At 45.2% G+C, this 23918-nt stretch overlaps 1 protein-coding gene across 1 annotated transcript in view; it reads left to right on the top strand.

Moving 5' to 3' along the window:
- BARD1 (BRCA1 associated RING domain 1) overlaps positions 1-6290 on the top strand; it is a 43383-nt gene extending 37093 nt beyond the window's left edge. The window contains exons 10-11 of the mRNA XM_082001849.1: positions 4973-5070; positions 5764-6290. Of these exons, the coding sequence (XP_081857975.1) occupies positions 4973-5070; positions 5764-6093 (428 nt within the window). The 3' untranslated portion in view covers positions 6094-6290. The remainder of the gene's footprint in view (positions 1-4972; positions 5071-5763) is intronic.
- The last annotated feature ends 17628 nt before the right edge of the window (positions 6291-23918 follow it).

The raw sequence follows: 23918 nt of genomic DNA, 5'->3' as shown, positions 1-23918 counted from the left end.
CAATACCATTAGTGGGCACCCTTTTAAGCTGCTTATTCCTTATGTACTAGAAGGTGAGAAAGAAGGGGCAGCTGTTCAGTGAGGTAATAAGAATGAGTATAAATAGTGATGCTTTACTGATCCTGCTAATGAGGGGGAAAAAGTGCAGTATTGTCCTTGCCAAATGTGGTGGCATCAAGCTAAAATGCAGTTGTACTAAGCTAAAACTTTCTGCAATGTTTTCTAGCGACCTTAATGCAGGCTTGGTTTTTGCTTGAATTTGGTGCAAATGATCTTGTTATGTGATCTACAAGTTGCAAGTGTGAAACCAGCTATTTAAGAGGCTTTTAAACTTCTAATGTTCTGTATTTCTAGGAAAGAACTTTGCATGACTCCTCTGCACATGTGATCTTGCCCCAGTATGGTCTACTGTCAGGCAAGCTTTGTTAATGAGCTCTTGCACACTTGAACTAGGCACTGCAAAACAGCTGTGGTCCATGTGAAGTGGAAGAATGCCACTTGCCTTGGTACAAGTCTTACCCTTTTGCGGGTAACTGATCCAGCTACTGTGATTAAACTAGAGGGCCATTAAAGGGTAGTTGCAATAATCAGGCTCTTTAGGGAAGAGAAGACGTTAAATGAATAAACTTGATCAACCTCAAACCTAGAAGGTCCACAGCTCTTACTGGCAACAGTACCAAGGAATAAATCAAGATTGGCTGAGGTCCCCAGTAAGTTGAGTGGTCTTACTTTATTTTATAACAGAACAGCCTTTTAGTCAGGCTGGCCTGTAAGGAATGCACAAACTGTGAATGTGGGAAGGAAAACAATGTAACCTTGATCTCTGTCCCCTCCTAAAATCACAGGTGTCATCTCAAAAGTAAGTCTACTTCCCCTCCATTTTTAGAAAGCTTCTTTAAGGATGTCCTCGTCCTTCTGAGATTCAGTCCTGTGCTGAAACTTTTTTTGCCTAAGTACTTAAGATGCTCAATCTCAATTTCAGAAGGGAGGTGGGATAGTATTGATGGTGTCCTGATCACTTCTTAATTAGGATAATAGCAATTCTTTTTTTGGTCCATTCGTTTGACCAGTGTCTTGGCATCAAGTCCTCACTGGTGGCTTTTCAGTACGGTGCCAAACAAATGAGAGTCTAATCTCAGGAGCTCTGGGAATCTATTTAACATGGCTCCCGTTTGAAGTTAAAGGATGCTGTACCTCTGACTTAAATAGAGTACTGTAAGGTCAACAGAGCTTCTGGAAATTTCCCTAGGAAAGTAATGGAGTGATATACCTTTGAGTACAGTATTGAATTTTATTTCCTTTTATATGTCCTCTTAATCAGGATGACACTCAATCTGATAGAGAGACTGTTAAAAGGGAACTGTCATGTTATCCAGCCACTTATGCACATTGGCAGCTCTAAAATTAATAATGCCTACTCAAGAAAAAGACCTGGGCTTTACTGGGTGAACTCAGCTTAGCTCTCAGTTGTTAGAGAAAATAAAATCCCTAGCTATAAAAAAAAAAAGTTGGAAGGGCCTACAGTATGCTCCGATCATCTGTTTGTATCCCTACTCTTAAGTGTGAAATTGAGGGGTTTTTTTAGCACAAGGTCATCTTGTGGTGGTTGTACCATCTCTTAGAAGAGCGATAAAGCTTGTACATACCTGGTGCTTCCAAATGACACCGTGATGCAACTGAAACCGATTATGCTGTCTTTGATAACCTCACTTAGACTATTGTATCCAGTTGGAGTCACTGCCTCTGGAAGTAATAATGCAAAAATAGCGATCAAAGAGCAAGTGACTTGACACTAAGTTGGCAGGGATGGGGAAAGAATGGGCAAATAAAGAACTTTTTGTTTAGACAAATGCGTAATGAATTGGGTAGAAACACAGTTTGAGCCCTCTGTCACTATCTCAAATACGAGCACAGGGGAATATTTCCCTCTTGTTTTGCTGATTTTCTTTTTTGTTACGGTGTGTGAATCATTTAATTCTTCAAGACAAAATCTCTTACTAGTATGCAGAAGTTGCTGAAGAGATATTAGCAACTTCAGAAGAAATCAGTCTGAACAAAGTCTGCAGTTGAAGGACGTACTGGTATCTATCAATTAAGTTACTGTAGCTTCTTTCTAGGTAGGAAACCTTCCTCCATGGATGGACACTCCTTGACTTTTAGACTTGTAAGCACCTTCCTCAGACATCAGTTGCTAACTGTGTCTGTTTTCTGAATATATATCTAGACCATGATTCTGATGATACATGACATGCTGCTTGCCTCATCTCCTTGTGCCTCAGGCTCTCCTTTTGCTGTTAGCCTGCCTTTGTCTTATCTCTTTCCAAGTGATACTCTTACTATGAGTTAGTTGTGCTATTGATAAGATTTCCATGAAGTATGTTGAAGCCTGAAGCACCACCTCTTCTGAGCTTGAGGATTCCGATGACTTTCCTCTCTTGCTATCTGCATGTAGACGAAGTGTTAGATGAGACTCCTTGAAATGTCCATGAGCCACGATGGTTCCGAGGAGCATTTGTTCTTACCTATCAAATACAACAAGACCCATGAGTCAGAGCAAGTTCTGCTTCTACATCTTACATAAAAAATACATTCAGGAGTTGAAAAGGTATTATTTTACCATCACCAAGAAACATGGTCTGTTCTTCCACAGAGGAGGGTGTGTGTGTGCCTAACAGTGTTGCCTCTTAAACTTATTTATGTTACAGAGAAACGCCTTGACACAGAACTTATGTTCATGGCTTTTTTTATCCTATCTGGAATGCATAGCTTTTGTGCCACAAATCTGTCAAGACACAGATCTGTTCTGATTCTAACTGGTTAAGAAAAATTAAAATTAATGAAAATGCTGATCATGCAGACACTGGCTAGACGAATGGTCTGTTTGCATATTTCTAGTTTTTCAAGGAAATAAACGTTTATCTTGTGGTTCTTATAGCTACAATGAAAATGGGACGCATGTAGATGAGCTGCTTCTTGTGTTTTTTTAGAGGATTGTTCTATGTGACAAGGAACTTTGAGGCATACACCGCCAAGTCTTCCAAGGAATTTGTAAAATGGACAGACATATGTATGCAGAACAGACATAACTTATTTTGTGTTTTCTGCTAAAATAGATATTGCACTAACATTAGTCACTTTCATGACTTAATTTTTTTTTTCAGGGAAGTAAGTGTATGAAAAGACATCATAGTCTTTTGTATTCATTCAATCTTTTATTACTTTCATATCAAATTTGCTTCATTTACTGATGCTGGCACTGTATGCTCAATTTGTGATATTCTCATTGTATAAAAATATCGTCTCTGGATATTCTCATTGTATAAAAATATCATCTCTGGAGTGGAAGTCCTTGAAATTGAGCCTTTGGTAGATTAAAATAAAACATGCTCTTAATGAATGGATGGTTCTGTTCTTGAGACTAGATGAGACAGTTCTTCCCGTATTGTAAGTGGCACCCATTAACATATGTATTTTCTTGGAAGGAAATAATAGCTGTATAAGTTAGAGGCAAATTGACACAGGAAGTCTTGTTGAGTTGTGATTTTAAAAAAAAAAAATTGAAATATCTTTTAGATTTATTTTTGAGTTGTGAGGACTTTGAAAATAAGTTATCAGTAATTACTGCTGTTATCAGTAATGAATATCTAGGTTGCTTTTTCTGGAAAATACATTACTAGGTTGCTCTTCTAGTTTTGTGCAAGTTCATGTTAATTTTTCTGAAGGAATGAACAAACACAAATAATCAACCCAATACTTGTACATGGAGGGAAAATCTGTATTTATCATAGTATTCAGCCAATTGTGGTTTTCTGTATAGTTTTTTTATGCAAGTACCTTGGAGGACTTGTAGTAAGACTCCCAATGCAGTCTGTGAGTTTGTATCAACTGGTAGTAAATTACTAACAGTTGGCTTCCAAGATCTCTCTAGAAGGACTTCTAGAATCATAGCTACTTATTGCCATGTTATCCAAGTACCTTTGCCAGTGATACTTTTCACAATCCTGGGCTTGCTTCCTTTTTAGGATCAACCTGCCACACTTCTGAATTTGTTCAGTTTGCATTTTTTTAGACATTGTGGGTTTCATATTTGCACAGTGGAAATAAGTTGCCTGAGTAAGTCACTGCAAGGAGTGAGGTACTGCTTTAGAAGTTACAACCTTGACAGCATTGTAAATCCTGATGGAACAGTTTTCAAAATCAGCTTTGCAAACTTTCTTCCTTGGGTAATTTTTATTAATGAGTACAATGGATGTGCGGGCAAAATGTTCCATCTGTGAATGGGTGACCACAGAAATTTCTTTTTCCAAAGTGAGGTCAGGTAGTACGTTTAATTGATGTTAGTGATACATGAGCATCAGAGCATTCTGTACTGGAAACAATAACTAGCCTTAAAACAAGGTAAAACCATGTTGACTCTGAAAGACAATCTTATTATGCAGCAGTGGTAACAAAAATGAATGCCACTGTTAAACCCTAGCATAAATCTCCAGTTTGTGCTGATCTTGGAGACCTTGAAATCCCATCGGATTTGTTATTTGAGGCCATAGCTGTTTCCTAACAGCTTTGTGCTTGCTTGTAATTGCTCTTTATCAGGCAATTGCTTCCATTTTATAACTGCGGAGTTGGTTCTACGTGCTGGCTTTAAGCTTCCAAATGATCAGCAATTTGACATTTGACATTAAGTGGTTGACCTTTAGTGTGTAAGAGGAAAAGCTAATAACTTCTAGTGTTTACAGCGCTGATTTTAGTGTGATAGTGCTTCTCTCCATCTAACTTGCATCTTCAACCGCTGTTGTAAATTTTTTCAAGTTTAAAAGCAAATTGCACACAAGCTTTGCAATGTGAATGCAATGTTTTGCATTGTGGGTAATGCTTTTATCTGAGTGCAACTCTTTAGTCCCTAAAATGACATGCAAATCTCTTTAAAATGTAGCATCTCTGATCTTTGCCTTCCTTATTGCGTTTTTTGTAGGGGTGCAAGCCTGTCTACAAACCAAAGTACGAGAACAAGAAGAAAAGTATGAAATCCAAGGTGGCCCACAAAGAGGCCGGCTCAACAGAGAACAGCTGGTGGGTTTTATTGCTTGAGACTGATTATCTTAATGACCTTTGGTTCATACATTTTTGCCCTTTGCCACATGGGCAGGTGCAGTAGATGTAAAATTTTAATGTGGTCTTGTCCAGAAATTTGATTATGTGCAAGGCGATCGAAAGAACTGCGAACACCCATAAAGCTGTCACTTTTCTCTATTAGCGGATATGTTGCTCTAACCTTGTCAGAGGGAACACTGTATTACATTCATGGAAGAAGCTGGATGGGACAGGAAATGATGCTGCTTTGGTCTTCTCTGCTGAGCTTTAGAACCTAGTTGAAATTATCAGAAAGTCGAAAGAAAGATGGTTTTATTACTACCTGTTTCCATATAGGGACACTTTTATATTTAACTGGGTTAATTTCTGGATTACACTGGAGAAGGTCGTTAAATGTATTGTAACAGGAGCTGTAAATATTCCTAGCTCATAGTTAAACCTTGTTGTGCTGGAAAATATTTAAACATAGGCAAGAATTTACCATGTAAGCAAGCCTTTCTTGATTGCATACTTATACTGGGGACCTTACATGTTAAGTTGCTGTACTAGGTTCTAGTGTTGGTTATTTTAATTGGGTTTTTTGTAGGCACTCATTGTTCCTTTCCACTTTTTTCCCTATGTGCTCAGTTGTAAAGTCCTGTATTTATACTTTTTTTTTTTCTTTCTACTTAGTTGCCTAAGTTGTTTGATGGATGCTACTTCTATTTTTTGGGATCTTTCAACCGTCACCAGAAGAGTGATCTTGTGGAGTTGGTCAAAGCAGCAGGAGGACAAATTCTGGTTAGGCAGCCAAAACCAGACAGCGATGTGACTCAGACAGTCAACACGGTGGCGTACCATGCAGAATCTACCTCTGACCAGAGATTTTGCACTCAGTATGTAATCTATGATGTGTCTTCTAAATTCAAGCCGGAGAAAATTCGTCAGGGCAAAGTGTGGATGGCCCCCTCCAGCTGGCTTGTAGACTGTGTGATGTCATTTCAGCTCCTGCCTGTAAAATGAATATCAATGTCTCGTGAGCAAGGCTTTAAAATGTGGTGAATCTTGAGCAGTTGGAACCCTCTGGTAAAGACTGGTCTGAAGCTATGACTTATGTCTTGCACTTAGGAATACAGAAGAGCTTTGGCCATGTAAATGAGTTACTAAGATCACTGATATGCTGTGATAAATGAACTTACAATGGAGAAGAGAAATAGACTGCATTGAAAAATGTGCCTTGTCTGCTTTATTTTCGCATTTAACTTAACTGTAATAATCACTGGCATTTTGAAAAATCTTAGTTACAAAATGAAAACTTTTGCATTCTTGATTTAAAGCAGCCCTTTGTAGGTGATAGTGCGTGACCCCATTTCTTTTGTGTTGAATATCCATTGACAAGATCTACTGTATGTGTCAAGATTTCCCATCTGGGCCGGAATTTGTATTTTTTAAACAAAGAACATTCTACATTTGAACATAGTGATTTGCCTGTGTAGACATCTCTTCTGTCAGACAACATGTGATGTTTCTTATAACTTCTTACAACTGAGTTTTGCAGGAAATACTTGGCATGGGATAATCCTGAATTCATTTGAAAGTAGACCATTTTGAAAACACTATCTTTAAAAATCTTTGTCTAAAATTCCTTAGTTGTAGCAGGAGTAACGCTTTCTTTGTTTCTGTTCTCTTTCACACTTGGAAATGTGTAACTCTAATTCAGTTCTGTTTTCTGAAAGTTAGGCATCAGGATCCTTATCAAATTATTATAATCAAAAATATTTTTGTAAGTATGGATTGTTACTATCATGGTTACTCTAATGAAAAATAATGATCACAAAAGAATTATACCTCGCTTTGCACAATTGTACTTAATGTTAGCTGGCTACATTGGAACAATATTTGACTCTTTCATATTACAATAAATTTTTAATTCTTTCCTCATAATTGATCATAAGTTATTGTCAGAATCTTACTTCCTCACTCTGTGCTCTTATGTAATGTCTTGCATCTTGTGTGTTGCCTTAGTTGTGAAATCATAATTTTAAAATGGTGTCTTGTAATAATATACAATGAGAACGATGGTTGTGGGATAAAAGTTTCTTGTGTTTTGCTTTTGTATTGCTTGTAATAACAAAACTTCTGGTGCCAGTAATCTTGGAGTATCCTTTTTGCATCAGCTTAGCTGTAGAAGTACATAGTCCATATGTATCTCAACAGGTACGCGGAAACATAAGTATGCATCTGTGAAGATACCATATCCACCTGCAAGAGCAGCTCCTCAGTGTAAGACGATTGTTTCCCGTAATCATTGTCATTGGTGATCCTATGCCAATTTTCCATATGCTCTATAGAACTCCTAGAACTATACACTTTGTGTATAACAGGTGTAGTTTTCAGTAGCATCTACTAGACTTCAGTAGCTGGAGTGTCTTGATCTATCACTTAAGCTAGCCTGAATCATTGCTTTTCACTAAATGCAGTTCTCAAGCACTCGCATTTCTGTGCGAGCAAACAAAAATGCAAGACTTGTTAATAAATGGAACAACCCACGGGATGAATGGGTTGGGGGTTTTGTGCAGATAAACACTGGCAGCAAGTAAGGTACTGAGTCAATACTGCCTGGACTTGGTCATTTATTTTAACAATTGTAGCTCATTTTAACTTGGCATTTCATAGCACATCGATATACCTAATGCAGTATTCTCTGCAAAAGTAGCAGTGAATCTCTGCAAGATTCTTTTAAGAATGGAGCTTTTCTGTTATGTACCAGGAAGAAATTTGACCCATCAGCCATTCCTTCTATGTCCTCAGGTAAAGGCAACAGAGTTACAGATTTTAAGAGCCATTGTTCTTTGGCAGCGGAAAAGAAACTTAGAAAATTGCTATCAATTTTATAATTTATTTTTAAGCCACACTGAACTTTTCCTAAGGTTGTCTTCCTTTGAATCAAGTCCTGTTTTCAAGCAGAGTTGCTATCAAATCGCATTAAGAATCCCTTCATGTCACACTGATATGATCCTTACTTACCCTTCTCGTTGAAGTGCCCTCGAGATTAACTGGCCCATCTCCTTCAGGTCTCTTCAGGAATTCAGAGTTTGAGTGTGATGAACTATGTAGACTTACACACTTAAAGAGTCTCACAGAACTGCAGTAAGTAGAATTTGATGCCAGACCACTACTGAAGCAACAGGTAAGTACACAAAAACTAGAGGTCAGTGGCATGGACCCTACTTATTTCACTCTTGTTAATCATTAAATAAAACTTGCCTTAAAAAAAGAAGTCTTGCAGTGAGGATAAATCAAGTCCCTTAATCCATTGGATGGATTTTGGCTCATGAAAGCAAAGTTATGAAATCATGAAGCGTGTGGTAAAGGGAGTGCAGGGATTATTTCTTACTGTCTCTCCTAGTTCAAGAGCAAGGGGGTGTTAAAAGAAGCTGGTAGGAGGCAGGCTCAAAATAGAAGAGGTATTTCAAGCAGTGTGAGTAGACTCATGGCAGTGACAGCCGTAGACTGTTTTGGGTGCTGTATGTTTTGGCATAGTCAAAGGAGTAGATGAGCTCATTAAAGAAAATCTGTTAAAGGTTAGTAAAGAACCTTAGCTATAACATGAATTTATATGAGTATTCTCCTGCTAAGGTGCATATACTTAATGTGCACTGATGACTGGGGCATTGGAAGAGGTGAGGGTCCAAGACTTGCATGCTGGATTATAGATGTTGTTATTAATCTTGTATTTCTACCTCAAAAATGTTGTGAATCTCAAAGGCTAATGATTTTTAGGCAGCTTTCTTGAAATTTAGCTGTTTATCTCATTACAAATTAGTTCATTTGGGACACCTGGTAACACCTGTAGTAGTGTCTGGGCTTCAGTGACACCAGTTTAACATCACTGATAGTTCACACAGTCTTTTTGAACGGCTGTGGTCTAAGGGAGAATACATGAAGCCTGGCTGGTTGGTTGGTTTACTTTTCTTCTTTGTTTTGTGTGGGTTTTCTGTGTTTGCTTTGTGTGTGTACTGAAGTGAAAGATGCTTGAGAGTATGGAGGTTGCTTTCTTGTATCGGTGTCCTGGTTAGGTCCCAGGGAATATAGTCATAGAATAACATACTTTTGGCTGTGTGCTCTATTTGCTTATTTGTTTTCAAAGATCTCGGTTTTTCTTATCCCTAAAATACCAATAGGGGTTTTTTGGCCTTTTTTCCTCCAACTATGAAATAAAATCTGTTCTATGTTGCTGAACGTTGAGGAGTCATTTGTTATCCAAGATACTCAGGAGTGACTTTTCTGAGGTAGCAGAGTGTGGCCTGTAAAAAACAAAAAAAAAAAACCCCAAAAAACCAAACCTGCCAGAGCAACTCAGGAGAGCTAGATGTTGCATTATTTCTGCAATTTCAGGGAAACAACAGGCAAATGAGTAGTACTGAACAGCGGTAGCTGCTTTTAGTCTCTAAAAAGAACTGGCAAGCCTGGGAGGTGCTCAGGGTCTGTTGTATCTCAGTCCTCTTCTGAATGAATAACAAGCATGGGAGGGTCCGAAGTCTTGCATCTCTCTAATAACGAAGATGTCACGTTGTGCCGGGGAGGTTTAGACTGGGTATTGGGAAAAAGCTCTTTACTGAGAGAGTGATAAAACATTGGAACAGACTACCCAGGATGGTGGTGGAGTCACCATCCCTGGAAGTGTTCGAAAAACGTGTACATGTGGCACTTCAGGACATGGTTTAATGGGCTGGTGGTGTTGGGTTGATGGTTGGACTTGATGGTCTTAAAGGTTTTTTCCAGCCTTAATGATTCTGTGATTCTAAGTGCTTAACCCAGCTGGCTTCTACGCAGCCTTCGTTAGGCTTGAAGTAAAGCTGCTCTCTTCTGCTCTACCACAAGTGTCTGAGCCGAGGTTGGACCTGAAGAGCTGTGTGGGACCCATCACAAAGTTAATCTTGATCAGCCTGGGCAAGGCTTGCAGAAGGAGCAAGAGCAATTGAAGAGAAGTAATTTAAGGTACAACATAATTCTAGGTGGGGAATTGAAGCTGGTTGTATTCCCTGCCTAGGTCCAGCATCTTAACTCAAGACCAAACTTCATTGGAGCAGTTAGTTTATGCTGCAGTATTCCAGCAGATCAGGACTTTGGCTAAAGAAACTCTTGCAAATATTCTGCTTGGGACAAAGATGTCTGTATGGAAGCCACAGAGTGTTGTGAAACTACACATCAGTGCATATTATTTGGGGAAAAGCGTGTAAACGTAGGCATCGTCTGGTCCCCCTACCTGTGGTTTCTGTGCTGCTTCCGCTCCATGTGGGCTAGCTTTACCGTCGGGGGGTAGAGGGAAGGGGGGAAAAATCAGTTTATTACTGATAGCCCGTGCTGCGGTGCCCACAGAGCTGCTGGGCAGGAGTGTCTGTTCTGACCTGTCTTGTGCCTCAGCTGAACTGCCAGCAACGCCTGGAGAGCAGCGTCTCGGGGTCTTGCCGAGGACGGGTCTATGAAACACGGAAGAGCAAAGCGTTTCTTTTTTCCTCCTTAAGCTATTTTGTATGTCCTTGCCGGAGGATCACCTGGGTTTGCTCTTGGAAAGGGGGTGAATTGGATGTCAGATGAGTTGGTATTAATCAGCTTGGCCCCATGTTCTTTTTCTGACTCTCCCATGCTTTGCAAGAAAAAATAGATGGAAAACTAAAACTTTTGATAGAAAAGTTTGAATCTTTGTCTCTGATACAAAAGTGGGCTGCACTGTGTTGCCAAAGCCAACAAAGTAGGCTTACACATCAGTTTAAAAACTACAGAAAGGGGCCTTTGGACAGCCAGATAATAGTGCCTAGGAAATGGGCAGCGGTGTCTCGGCTGGACCAAATGAAGATTCAGCTGTGTTTAATAGCAGTGCAGCATGTTGTATCTCTTCAGACTTGTTTGATTTAAATTAATGGTCATTTAACTAGTGTTAAATTGCCCTTAAAAACAGAAGACTATTTTCTATGTAACCAGACGGAGGAAGGAGAGGAAGGTTCCCACTTTTTTTTTTTTTCCCCTCCTATGGAGAAGATGCATTTTCGGTGCTTCAATGTAATTCCTGGCAGGAGGTCTGGTCTGATGAGGTAGCAGAGAAGCACCAGCTCCCGCTGGGTGTTGGAGACGCCGGGGCAGCGGCCGGCGAGGGGAGGGCTGGTACCTGCGCCTTTCATCACGAGCAGCGGGGCTGCAGCAGGGGTTGCGACGTCTCGCGCCGGTGGGCGCTGGAAGCGTTGAGCAGCGCAGCCGGGAGAAGGTAACCGTGCGGTGCCGCGGTGAGCTGCCTTACAGCATCCGCCCTGGACGTCCGAGTGTCTTTAAGAAGCAGAGAGGTTTCCTCCCCGATGGGCGCAGCGGCCCTTTCTCAAGCCGGAGTTTGCTTCGGGGCTTATTTCTATTCAGTTGCCGAAGAGCGGTGCCGCGCCGTGATGCAGCGCGTCCCTTCGTAAGCCCGTAAGCTAAGCAGGGACCTGGTGAGACAGGAGTTAAAAGCACATATAAGAAACGGGATGTGAAGTGACGGCTAAGCTGGCTGAGCAGATAAAAATAATATACTTATTTCTTCAGCTCGTGTGGGGCTGGGTTAGTTTCCTGCTAGTTTAGCAAACTGTGCTAATTCTCAGAGGAGTCAGAAAAGTATTTGGGGGGGGGAGCAGGTGTGAGGCCGCCTCTTTCGGCAGCCATCAGCTGCGGCTCGGCTGTGACGTGAACGCCGTGGAAAGTGAGGTTTTGCCGATTGCCCCACACACTCGTGCACTCCACGCTCCCCGAGGGGGGTCCCGGTCTCTCTGCGGGGTTTGTACTGGGTGCTAGTGGCAGCCTGGCCAGGGAAATGGTTCTGCATTTCATCCCTCCTGCTGGAAGGGTCAGCTTGGAACAGCTGGGGCCTGGGGAAACCCAGGTCAGCTGTAGTTTGGGTCCAGCTGGTATTCATGCTTTGTAGCAAAATTTTAACTTTTTTTTTCTGCAGCATCAAAGATCTGGAAGAACATTAAAAAAAAAAAAAAAAAGAAACTGGGGTCCTTCTAATTGAATTAAATATTAATACGATAACGCAATCAACGCCGTATTGATTGCGTTAGCCCCGCTAATGTTTAATTCAATAAGTCTGCGGTGCCGGGTCTTTTTCTTCCCCCGTATTTATTTCGTGCTGCGCCGCAGCGCGCGGCCCGCGCGCTCTGCCCTGCCGCGTCCCTCGGCTCGTCCCAGGAGAGCCGGGGTGACGGCGCGGGGAGGGGGCAGAGGGGCCACGCCGCGCTCCCCGTGCCCGCAGGTGGGCTGGGCAGAGCCCGGGTTCAAACCAGCTACTCACAGCGGCGTGCGGCGTTTTTAAAGCCCGCACACAAACGGTTTTGCTGTTGCCGTAAACGTTGCCCGTGACCTCCCCGCGCTTTGCTTCTGGAGCCCGGGCCCAAGGCGAAGCTTCGTTCCTGCTCTCGGCGGTCGAGTCCCAGCAGCTGCGTGGGTCAGAATGGGAAGGTTTTTCTACCCTGAGCTCTCTAAGGTGCTGCTGAAGAGGTGCCAGGTTGTGGTTTTAAACTCAGCCAAGCCTGAGCGATTTTATCCGTGGTTGTAGGCAGAAGGTTTTTATTAAATTAAAAGCCACGGTTTTGCTTAACTGAAAAATTGGAGGCAGATGTTCTCCCCAGCTCAATTCACTCACAGTACAAGTTTTCTGGCCTCTGGTTCTTCGCTTGCTGTGTACTTGTTGAACAAGTAAAAACATCCGGGAACAGCCTGGAACACGCATTTGGTTTTTTTCCAGTGATGTCTTTTTGTGGACTCTTTCAAGAGTTTGCATGGACTACTGGCTTTTATTGGTGTATTTAGAAAAACTGCTTGATGAACCCGACCTTGACTCGGTAAGGAGAGAGGGAGAAACTGCTTTAGACAGAAGTCGAAGTTCCCGTGGTCTGTGCAGACCTCTGTGGCTCAGAGGTGGGGTGTCCTCTGCTAGCTCAGGCCTGGTGAGACACAGGCTTGCTCTCCCACACATCGCAGGACACCAGACTTGCCCGAGGGGCTGGGTGGACCCTTGGGCTGTTGCCCTGCAGCCTGGGCTAGCGCAGCGCACGACTGGTCCCACCAGCACGGCAAGCTTTCACCAGTCTCTGCGGGCGCTGAGGATGCTCTGCTCAACAGGCAGAGAAAGTGAGGGGAGAAAAGGGGCCGGGATGCGATTTGTTCTCGCTGCATTCCGCCTACGTTTGTTAAATCCGAGGAAAATCCCATAACCTTGCTTTTATTTCCTAAAATAGGAAAATTTGTTCCTTTTATTTTTATTTTTTTATTTTAGACGGGGCCCGCGCGTTTCAGCGTGAAGCCTTATTAGCCTGCAGGGAAGCAGGTAGGTCCTAACAGTACCTGGGTGCAAAAGGGACAGGCACAGCGAGCTCAGCAGGGACAGCTATCAGCGGGGACCGGGTTTGGGGCTAGCCATACATTTTTCACTTGTTTTTGAGCACCTGCAGTCAGGTACTGTGAGCCAGATTTGGACTCCAAAGACTCGGAATGCAGAACGGAGCTCAGGGGCTTTGAAAACGAAGCACCCGAGCTCACGCACAAAGGAATAAGCGATCACACGCAGCCGCTCCCGCGTTGAGGTGCCGTGGTTGGGGTGCACACGATTCAAAGGGCAAGGTGTGTAAGATCCACAAGACTGGAGGAACCACAGTTCCTACTGAAGGCCAGGCAAGGTAGTACCAGCTGTGGATCAATCTCTGGGTGGTACCATGGTGATCTGTTAAATTGGAGATGGTACTTGCGCTATGGGCATGAGCAAAGTGACAGAGCAGGAGCAGAAAAGGAGAGAAAAGTCTTCACAAACACACACACGGGTGCAGAGTCCTCACCTACCTTCTCCCTGCAAGCAGCACGCTGTATCCCTATAAAGACAAGAATGTGCACCCTGGTGAGGCAGGAGGAGAACTGGCTCCGTGTTTAAGCAGGCAACACTCAGGATGGAAGAAAAGGGCCGTAGGTGGAAGAGAACTCTGCTTAGCTCATGCTCGCCCCAGGTGCTCTTTGGCACCCTAGAGAAAGCCCCAAGGGCAGGGGGTTGCAAAGTTGGTGTAAAGAACCTCATTCTCACCCTGTTCGAGGCACAAGCTGTCTTTGAGGTGATGGTGTATGCCCAGTTGTCAGTTGTTCCTACGCTTAAGTCCTTCAAGGACTGGATGAAGGAAAGGCCAGAGACGACAACCGGAGACCAGAAAAGGTTTCATGGGAATCTGTGAGACGAACCAAGTACTGGGAGCTCCAGCACCCAGTGAGAGAGTTTTTGTCTGTGTCCAAGCTCCTGTCCTGGCAGCTGTAGGGATTCCCAGATCAGCGTTGACGGCTTCTGGCTGGCTTCAGATGGTAAATGAAACTGGACTGTGTCCTACTCTGGTTTAGGAAGATGGCTGTTAGCTGTGACTGCCAAGGAGGCCAAATCACAATTTTCTTTTGTGCTCTACAGGTGATAAATCTTTGTACATTTTAAAATATTTGATCACGGTAGTGAAACGTGCCTGAGTGCAGCAGGGAGAGAGGCTATAACCAGCCCTTGGGATGTGTTGCGTATTCCCACACCTAATTAGTGCACATTAAGGTATCTATTGAAACTGTCTTTGCGTATTAAATGATAATATTCACTTCTGGTCTCATTCTTTCCCCTTTCTCTTCACATGCCTGAAAGAAAAGCACTTACATGTTACAATTTCAAAGAGGAGCACCCAGCAAGTGAAGAAATCCTCACATAAAGGTATTTGAGGCTGTTTTGTGTCTTCAATGCCATGGTCACCCCCACTGCTTCTGCTCCTGCTATTTCCTTCCTCTTCAAAAAGATGATCTTAAAAAAGACTGTTTTGTACCTGCTTGGAGGACTGAAGAGTTGATTCCTCAGGGCAGCTCTTTTTGGGGTGATCCCCCACAGAAGGACGCCTGTGTTTCCTTAGGAAACAGCTTCTTGTGGTGTTTCTGCCAGCGATGAGGGATTGCTTGTCCCATGACAGGCAGGAGCTTGGGCACCCAGAGGATGGAAATCAACGTTTTGTTGTTGCCGAGGCCAACCGAGAACTTGGGAAGGAGCTCGTGTCCGTCCGGAGTGGCGTCACGCCGGGTGCCCACGGTGAAAGGCCGTGTTGGGGCAAGCACGGCCATTTCGTCCGCCTTACGACACCTCCCAGGGAGCAGCGCGCTGGGCGACGCTTGCGCGGGCAGGCAAGCAAAGGAAGGGACCGATGCAAGGGAAAGAGGCGACGGAAGAGGTCCATGCAGGCACTTCAAAGCTCTGCCCTTGGGGTGAGCAACGACGTTCTCCTGCAAAAGGGGCGGCTGCAAAGCTCAGTTTCCCAATCTTCACCTCTCCAGGCCCCCTCTGCAGCGTTGCTCTGCCCAAAGCAAATCAGAGAGCCTTCTCTTGCGCTTGCCACCACCTTTGCATGGGTCTCTGTCCCTGCCATGCCCGCTTCAGATTTTTACAGACTGAGTCACTGCATTATAACACTCACGCACCACGGTTCCCAGCCATTTCCTTCTAATGGATTTTGCATTAGTAGCTAGTATTGGGAAATCTAGTCCCAAAAGGTTAATGTACCTCCATTAGTCCTTTCTTTCAACCTCCTTTTTTACGTGCTAGTAGAAGACAACCAATTTCAGTACATACATTAGGCCTGGAAGCACTTGAAATTCTGTATGTGCAAAGCTGTGGGGCTATTAATATTGTCCTGTCGAAGCACTGTGGGTAAAGTGGGATTTGCAGATGTTTGATGATACTTTTCAGGTGTTTCCAGCCTCTACAACCTTTCCTTTCCTTATAAAAGGTTTTGGGGTTTTCGAGACCTGCTCTTTTTGTTGAGCTGGCTACTCGCTCTGCATCTCCTATATCATGAAGGAAGCTGTGCTTTCACCCACGTGCTCTCTCAGCTATAGGCAAGCTAAGGAGGAACGATGTCGCGGTAGTTCAGACCGCCGTGTGGGCAGCTGATCTAGCCTCAACAGCTAGACTGCTCCTCGACCTGCAGCAAATGGCTTTCTCCCTCCTCCCCTCAAAGCCACCGCGACAGTTTCTGTCCTGCTAACGAGAGCGAAGCTGAAAACCCTAAGTCTATCTCATTGCGTTCTCTGACCCGCACTTTAGAAAAGGTCAAGCTTTTCCAGTGAAAAAAAATCTATTACTCTAAGGACCACAAGTAGAAAGCAGGAGGGGCAGGGAGGGCTTCTGAGGTATTTATGGTTTGCCATGTTCTTTAACTAAAACCTTATCTTTTAGCACTGCAGACCTTGAATATTAAGAATTTGAGTCATGATACCCTCGCTGGCTGTCTTTGTGTTTAGCACGCAGTCAGCATGGGCTGAATGTCCCTCACCTCTGGAGCCACCCACCACGACCTTCATGGAGAGCCATACCATCACCCTCAGTCTTCCCACACTCTCCTGCCCACCCCAGACCAGGACCCAACCCTCTGGTCTCCACTTCTCTCGAGGCCCTTCCACATGTCTAACCTGGTTCTCCATACTCCACAGTATCCCGTTTTCCATCCCCGGCAGAGCTAACTCACCACTCTGCAAACCAGCAGATCCCAGTTCCTGAACCTTGTTGATGTTTTATTTCCTGGTACCACGTTTTTGTTCAGACTGAGCACTCATGTCTCCATTTCTCCGTGGTCCACGGAGAAAATCTGCACTGGCCTTACCTAAGCCCCAGTGTGGACACCTCTATGACGAAGACTGCAAGCTGAGCTGCTGCAGGATGGTCTACCACCGTGTACCGGGCTCAGTTCTGCAAGGTGCAACTTCCCCATGCCCCGACTTTAACTGACTGTTCTCCAGACCCCAGGTAAGCTCCCCAGTGCTGGAGGCTGGCTGACTTGAAGCTATTTATGGGGGTACACAAAGCTGGGTGCATGAGCAGCTCTGGGTATGCGAGTTCGAAACGTTGCAGAATCAAGGCCAAAAGAAAAAAAAAAATCCCGTCCGCTTTAATTTCACTTAATGAGAAACCATTCACAGCTTTCCATTTCTGATCTGTATCTTTCCATTTCTATTCTAATGGTAATTACTGTAGCAGTTTATTAACAACAAAATCATTTGATAGCTTTCACATATTCCCATCCTTCAAGTATCTAACAACCTATTGATTCGATCGCTTGGCAGCGTTCCTGATTGAGGAGCCGGAGTTTGATTTTTTTTTTTTTAAGCACTTTGATCATTTCACATGCAAAGGATAATTATTCTTCTGGTTGAAACAAGGGCTGGGTTGCAGATCGATGGAATCCACAGTGTGATGTTCTCGTGCGCGATCCCGGCTGCACCCACCGTCGGCGCGAGCAGTGGCTGCATTTTCTTACGGAAGGACCTTGAAAAACTTTGTTTGGGTTGGATTCCTGACCCCTGAGTTACCACAGTCAGCAATGAGAAGGTGTGCAACACACGTCCACAGAGGTAATTTCAATATCTGACACTACTGAGCGTATCTTTATGAAGGGTTTTTGCATTCGCAGCTGCTTCCCGTGGGGCGGCCCCAGCAAGGTGCTGCGTGGAACGGGCGTTGCGACGGCGATTCTCACATCCCTCCCTCCTGCTGCAGAGCCGTGATGCTGCCAGTTGCTTCGCCACCCCTGCTCTCGCTTTCTGGATGGTTCCTCACTCCTTCCGAGCAGCTGGAGAATTTTTCTCTGACACCGGTTCACGCTGGTTACGGAAGACCGGGAGGCTGCAAGGGCTCCCCAGTGGGCTGCACAACACGCAATGGGCGAGTCTGCCACGGCACTCAAGCCCAGCCGCGGCCCGGGCACGGTCCAGCCCCTCAGAGACGACCAGCAGCCAGTCTGGTGGGCGTGAGACGCGGTGGCGGTTCACAGGAGTCAAAAATACGGTGTGACGTACACAGGCTGCTTGGGCACGTCACCGTCACGCTGCTTCTGGTTTTCTAGCAAATTGTTCCCAATCATATCGGAGGCTTACGTGGGAATTGTATCATCTCTGCTATTAAATAGCAGGGAAATCTGCCTAGAAAGAGGTCCCAGCTACTTCAGTAAGTAGACTTAGACCTTTAGGTCTTAGACCTTAGGCCTTTGGTCACATCACAAGCCCTCCTCGGAGGAGCGAGAGGAGCAACAGGGATGGAGGCCATTTGCTGCAAGTTTTGTCAGGCGGGTTTAGAAAGGACAGAAACGTTTGACCTCTACGAGGAGAAGCTGCGACCTGTGTCCTCGTGGGGCTTCTTCTGCACATGACCCTAATGGGCTTCCCACCTGGTTTGTTAATAATTCATAGGCTTCTGAAATGGCCCGGTTTGCTCATGCAATGCCTAGGTGACCCTACAACCTCCCGGGAATAAGGCACCAGGAGAACTTGAATTACAGGTTAGTCATTTTCCCGTCTAATATATCACAGACCGAAAGCTTTATGGCTTCAGAGCTTACTGTATTAATTTTATGCATGAGTGCTTTATTTTTGCCGTACGAGATATATCACTGACTTACTAGAGCAAAATATCATTAGACCCGGAAAGGGATTTGGTCACTTACACTTTGTCACCAAGGATCATTGCACATAGATTATGTAGGGCTGTACTGTGCCATTTCTCATGTGTTTATTAAGTGATTATAAATATCGAACAGCGTGCCTTCGGGGGACACTTGAGATCTGTTATTGTAGCAACATTTCATTTAGAAAGATGGCACAGACGCAGTGATTTGTGCCTTGGGAGGATCTGTCGAAGGGTTTGTCCGCTGAGAAGACAGAGGTAGCCCGCCCTGTCTCGAAGCAGCTCTCCTTCGTTGCTTTTAGCCTTAGCCATTATCATCGTACGTCTTCTCTCATCCTGGTGGCACGTCCTGGTGCCTGGCACCGAGGGCAGGATCCCGACACACCCAGAATCGGGCCCGGGCTGTGCCGGAGCCCTTGACTAAATCACACCCAATTACTTCGGGTCCTTTGGTTTTCTCTATCTCAGTTCAGGATGTCCGTGTCGAAAACACCACAAACGTGGCTTTTCAGAAGTGCTAAGCCCTCGGAGTCTTAATTGTCTCAATGGTAATGAACGGGCTTTGTATACGAACTCACGAGATACAGCTCTTTAGCCTGAACATTCAACCTGCTTCCACACAAGCTGGGGGAAAAGAGCCTCTGGACATGCCAGTGGCTGAGGGACACCCGTGTCCCACCTGCTTGAGGCCTTGGTGGCATTTCCCACGGGCTGATGCCGTGCAGGAGTCCACCTCAGGGCTCTTCCGCTCCTCAGCCACCGGAACCAAAGAGCAGCCCCCGCGTCTAGACCTTGCGTTCCGTTTGCCGTCGGGACTGACGGTGAGCTGATGTCTCGAGCCACGTTTTCAGAAGAGCTTTGTTCTTCTTTGGTCACTGCAGTAGGTTTGATTTTCCCACCAAAAAAAATTGACTTGTAAAGCATCTGCAGGAGAGTTGGTGAAGACTGGGCCTCTTCTGGAAACTGATGCTTCTTTAGGTCCCTTGTTTCGTTTAAAATTTTGTATTAAAATGTTTCCTGCTGGGTATGTAAAGCACAGCCTGAAGATGTAGCTGTTCTCCGTTTCTGGATTTCCACTTACAACCGAGCAACACAGGCCCACTTTTGATTAAGCGATCCACAGAAGAACAACCCCTGCTATCTCCCCCTTAAACATTAATTAATGCTTTAATTCATCAATGAAAAAGACCGAGGTGAGAAGAAGTAGGTGAGCAGTAAAGTGCTGCATAAATTCACCGACAAAACTGATAGAAATCTGCAATTGTGTTCTGAGACCGAGTACACGGGGAAATGGGGTAAAAATGATTTGTGACGAGGAATTTCCCCGTGTTACATGACGGCGTGCTTTTGTTAGTTTGATGATGTACAGTGGGGCTATTTCTCTTGGAAATGGCTTTGTGGTTAACGTTTCATTTTCCTTCCCAAAGTTAGCTCTTGCTAGCAGCGATATGAAACACAGCTGCCTGCAACTGGCTCTCCCCGAACTTTATTAATACCACTTGTTGTTTGTAAATGATTATTCCAGCACAAGTAATAAAGCTCTTGTTTTGCAGGTAAGCAAGCCCTCGTCCTTTATCACATGGCGTTGCCACAGCAGGGGGGGGGAAGGAAAAATTTATTAATAAAGAAATAATAAGAATAAAACTCATAATACGTTGCATTGATAGTTACATCACTTACTTTTATACCAGCCGCTTCTCTTCAGGAATTTGAGGCCATGCACTAATTTAATATAATTAAATTGGCCCGTTTTTTGATGTGATCTATCCTACTAATATCCGGCCATTGTCGCTTGGATATTACACAGTACATCCAAATAACAGTGCCTGGAAAACTAACAAATTCAATTTTACCTGCAAAAGGCACAAGTTTCCAGGGTCAGAGAGGTGGTGCAGATTAGCCAACATCGGATTAACGTAGGTTTATCACCAAATAGATATGAGAAATTTGGATTGAGGGGCCTGTTGCTCATACCCCTGGGAATAATTTCAGCGTGGTGAATGGAGCTATTAATGTCAGGGCTGGGGAATGGCAAGAGACTCCTGGTGTCGCTGGGGCTGGATGTAGCATCTTTGTCATTTTTTTGCCTTGCATCTTCTCCAGGAGCAGACTCCGGTCCAAATTTGTGCCTGTTTGAAGGGAGTGAGGCTCAGCTGCTCTCATGCTTCTTTCTTCTCAGGTTTTCTAACCTGCTGAACTTCTTTTTTCTCTTTATTGGAAACAGAAAAGCTGTGACACCTCAAGGTTTCCCTAGGACAAGGCTCCAGCACTGTTGCCCACTGGTTGCCCCTCCACGTGGAGGTAGCAAAATCTTTGCTATGTGTTATATTCCTATGGGTGTTTCTATTCCTTCTCAAAACCTAAGAAGGCCCAGTGCCACTTGTGGGGTGATACCCAATAAAAGGCTATCTGATGAAATGACAGAACAAGTCTGTGGTGCAAGTGGATGCCTCTCAATCTTCTCTCCACCCTGCTCAAGGTTGGTGGTGCAATGGGCCAGGCCTGGCCAGTGAAACTTGCCTTGCTGGGTAACTCCTTCAAAGGATGTGTGTCTGCTTCACTGGTCAGAAATTCAGACATGCATCCACCGGAATTTCTGTTTCTCCACTGACCTACAGGAGAAAACTCCTGAATTTCTACTACAAGGCATCACAGTCATGGGCAACGTGCACACATTGGGTGAGTTTGGCCTCGGAGATGATGGTCCTGGTTTGTGATCCACTTTCTCAGATCCAGACGGACGGAGCCCAGGTTGCCGCTAGCAATTTTGGTGAGAGGTGGGAACGCAGCTGATGCGTCGGTCCCCAAGCTCCAGCTGGGTGGAGACCAGCCTTGTATCTTCCCAGAAGCACCCAAGAGAAGCAGGCAGGAAAACCCCATCGTCTCATGGAATTTGTGATGTCTCCACCTCATGCGACTTATGGTATCTCCACTTTTCCCGGGCTGTCCCCTACCTCAGGGGGACTCTTTCACCGTGGGGGAAATTTTAAGTGGTTGCAAAGGGTTGTCTTTTTCTTCGTGAGGCACCTGCGCCTTCTTCCATTTGCTGTTCTTCACGCTGCTGACAAAACCAGTGGGATTCAGGATGTTTTAAGTAAAACCACGAGGGCTAAAATAGCCCGTGGGGCTTCACACCGTGATAACAAAGACGCTTTATTTTCCAGGCACGTCTCCGTCTGCTTTCATTTTGCGCTGGCGGGGCGAGGAGGGGCAACGCTACGATTTGTTTAGAGGTGCAATTAGCCCAAGTGTTCAGGCCTGCAGCAAGCCAAGAGGATAACCTTGAATCTGGAGGAAGTTAGGGGAAATTTAAAGCCATCTGCAGCTCCAATGGGTCCCCGCGCACCCCTTTCGCTCGCAGTTTCTATTCATGCCGATAAAGTGCCAGAAGATACGCACTACAATGGGAAATTGCTTCTTTGGGTATCGTAGCATCTTGACTTAGAAGTGCTTTAACCTTGGCCTCATGCTTCCTGCGGGGCCTGTTGTCTTTGCTGCAGAAGTACCAACACCAGCCAGGAACGTGTAGGATTTTTCATTGGAGTAAAATTAAAACCCGAAACCTTCGCCATCCTCTTGATGCCAGACACGCTCTACCTGCATTAACTTGAGCTTAATGGACTGCAAAATGAGCATTTCGGCACGTATGGGAGTGGATTATTTGCAGGAGAGCAAGTCCCTCACATTTTTATCTCTTCCCTTTCCCACCCCACCCCAGCTCCCACTGGAAGCACAGAATCCCTCCACGACTGGGATGAAGACAATCTATTAACACAGCACGATTCCAGAACAGTTCTGTTTCAAAACATTAAGGATGATTTTTTTTTTCCTGGGAAGCTGTTTGTCACCTCCTCGAAAAATAAATTCATAAATAAAAATTAACAAAGCTTTCGTTCTTTGAAAACAAAAAGAGAAATGGCAAATACAGCTAAATGACAAGAACAGAGCCGGGCTCTAGGAAAGTCAGGAAACTGTTCCAGCAAGGCAGAAGTTGCATCCATCAAGCCAGCTGAGTAATGAAAAGAGGCCCCTATCTATTAAACTGAAATTATTTTTATTAACCAAGTGCTTGATGGCGGCGTTGAGGATGCTGTAAACGCTTCAGACGAGACTTTTCAGCAGGCCAGCTGAACACCTCCCCCGGCTTCATTGCAGCCTCTCCTGAAGTCCTTCAAGGGAAGACCCAAGGCTCCGAAAGCCAGAGCCCGCCGGCCCCAGCCACGCCAGCACACGGGCTGTGTTGGAGGCTCCGTCTCTGCAGCCCACTCCAAGGCTTGGTCCGCAATCTCCGCTCTCATCATCATCCATCAATTAGAGGGACAACGTAAAGCCTGGCAAGCCCCGTTGTTTGGAGGGGGTTCTGCCTTCCAGATTTATATGAGTTTCCCAAAGCTCCCTAGGCTGGGATTTGGCTGTTTCTCCAAACACAGAGTCAAGCCACTGCTGAAACACCTGAAGGCATAATCCGTGTGGGCAACAGGATAATCCCCACGGGTAACCAGGTCGGGGAGCGGCCCAGTGGTTTCTCTTCAAGCCTTCATGGGTTATCACCATAAAGAGAACGGCAGCGCGAAACGTTGTATGTGTGTGTTGTAATGACCAAAGGCACCTTGACTGCATCCTTTCCAGTGCCAGATGCCTTACGACCTAAATGAGCATCTTTAATAGTGGCATTAAATTATTATTGAAATCCTGCTCTGTCACACTGAAACAAGCCTAATAGCTCAGGGTCGCTCTTTCTGTGGCTCCTTCTTTTCCCCAGATCGCCGTCTCCTGTGTCTGAAGCAAACATCAGAAAGTCACGCGGCCAAGGGTCCTTTCGCCTGGCTGGTTGGGCCACCAAAGCGGAGAGACCGTGGGAGAGCTGACTCTGCTGAGCCCGGTGCCAGCCAGGCGAGCAGAAGGCACGCTGCGTTGCATGGAGGACACTCCTCTGAGCGTGCGGATGGGGTCAGACACGGGTGCCAGCCCCAGGGATGACGCGCGAGCCATGGATCGGAAAGGTTGCATTGGGAAGGAGGCCCTGAAACTGTCAAATAATGTCTTTTGGAGCTACCGTACCCACCCTCTGTCTTCTTCTAAGGAAAGCCCAGCGCCAAGAAAACAGACTAGCAGCTCCCAGGGGCGCAGATAACAAATTAATTAGTGGCCCCAGGGTAATCAGCATGGTCAGAGGACATGAACTCCCCAAGAAAGGAGAGGCTTTGTCCGTCTCTTGCTGAACGGCCATGGATAACACCCAACTGGCTGCCTGCCCAAAAGCTGAGGCCGTCCGTGCAGATGGGTGCAACCATCACGCGTCCCCCTGGCCTCGGCAGGGGGGGCACCAGCCAGCCCTGGTGGGGACACCGTCCAGCTCTGCGCC

Source organism: Phaethon aethereus (assembly GCF_964289735.1).
Source record: "Phaethon aethereus genome assembly, chromosome: 6".
NCBI lineage: Eukaryota > Metazoa > Chordata > Aves > Phaethontiformes > Phaethontidae > Phaethon > Phaethon aethereus.
The sequence above is the reverse complement of the archived record's forward strand: the minus strand, read 5'-3'. Positions and strand labels throughout refer to the sequence as shown.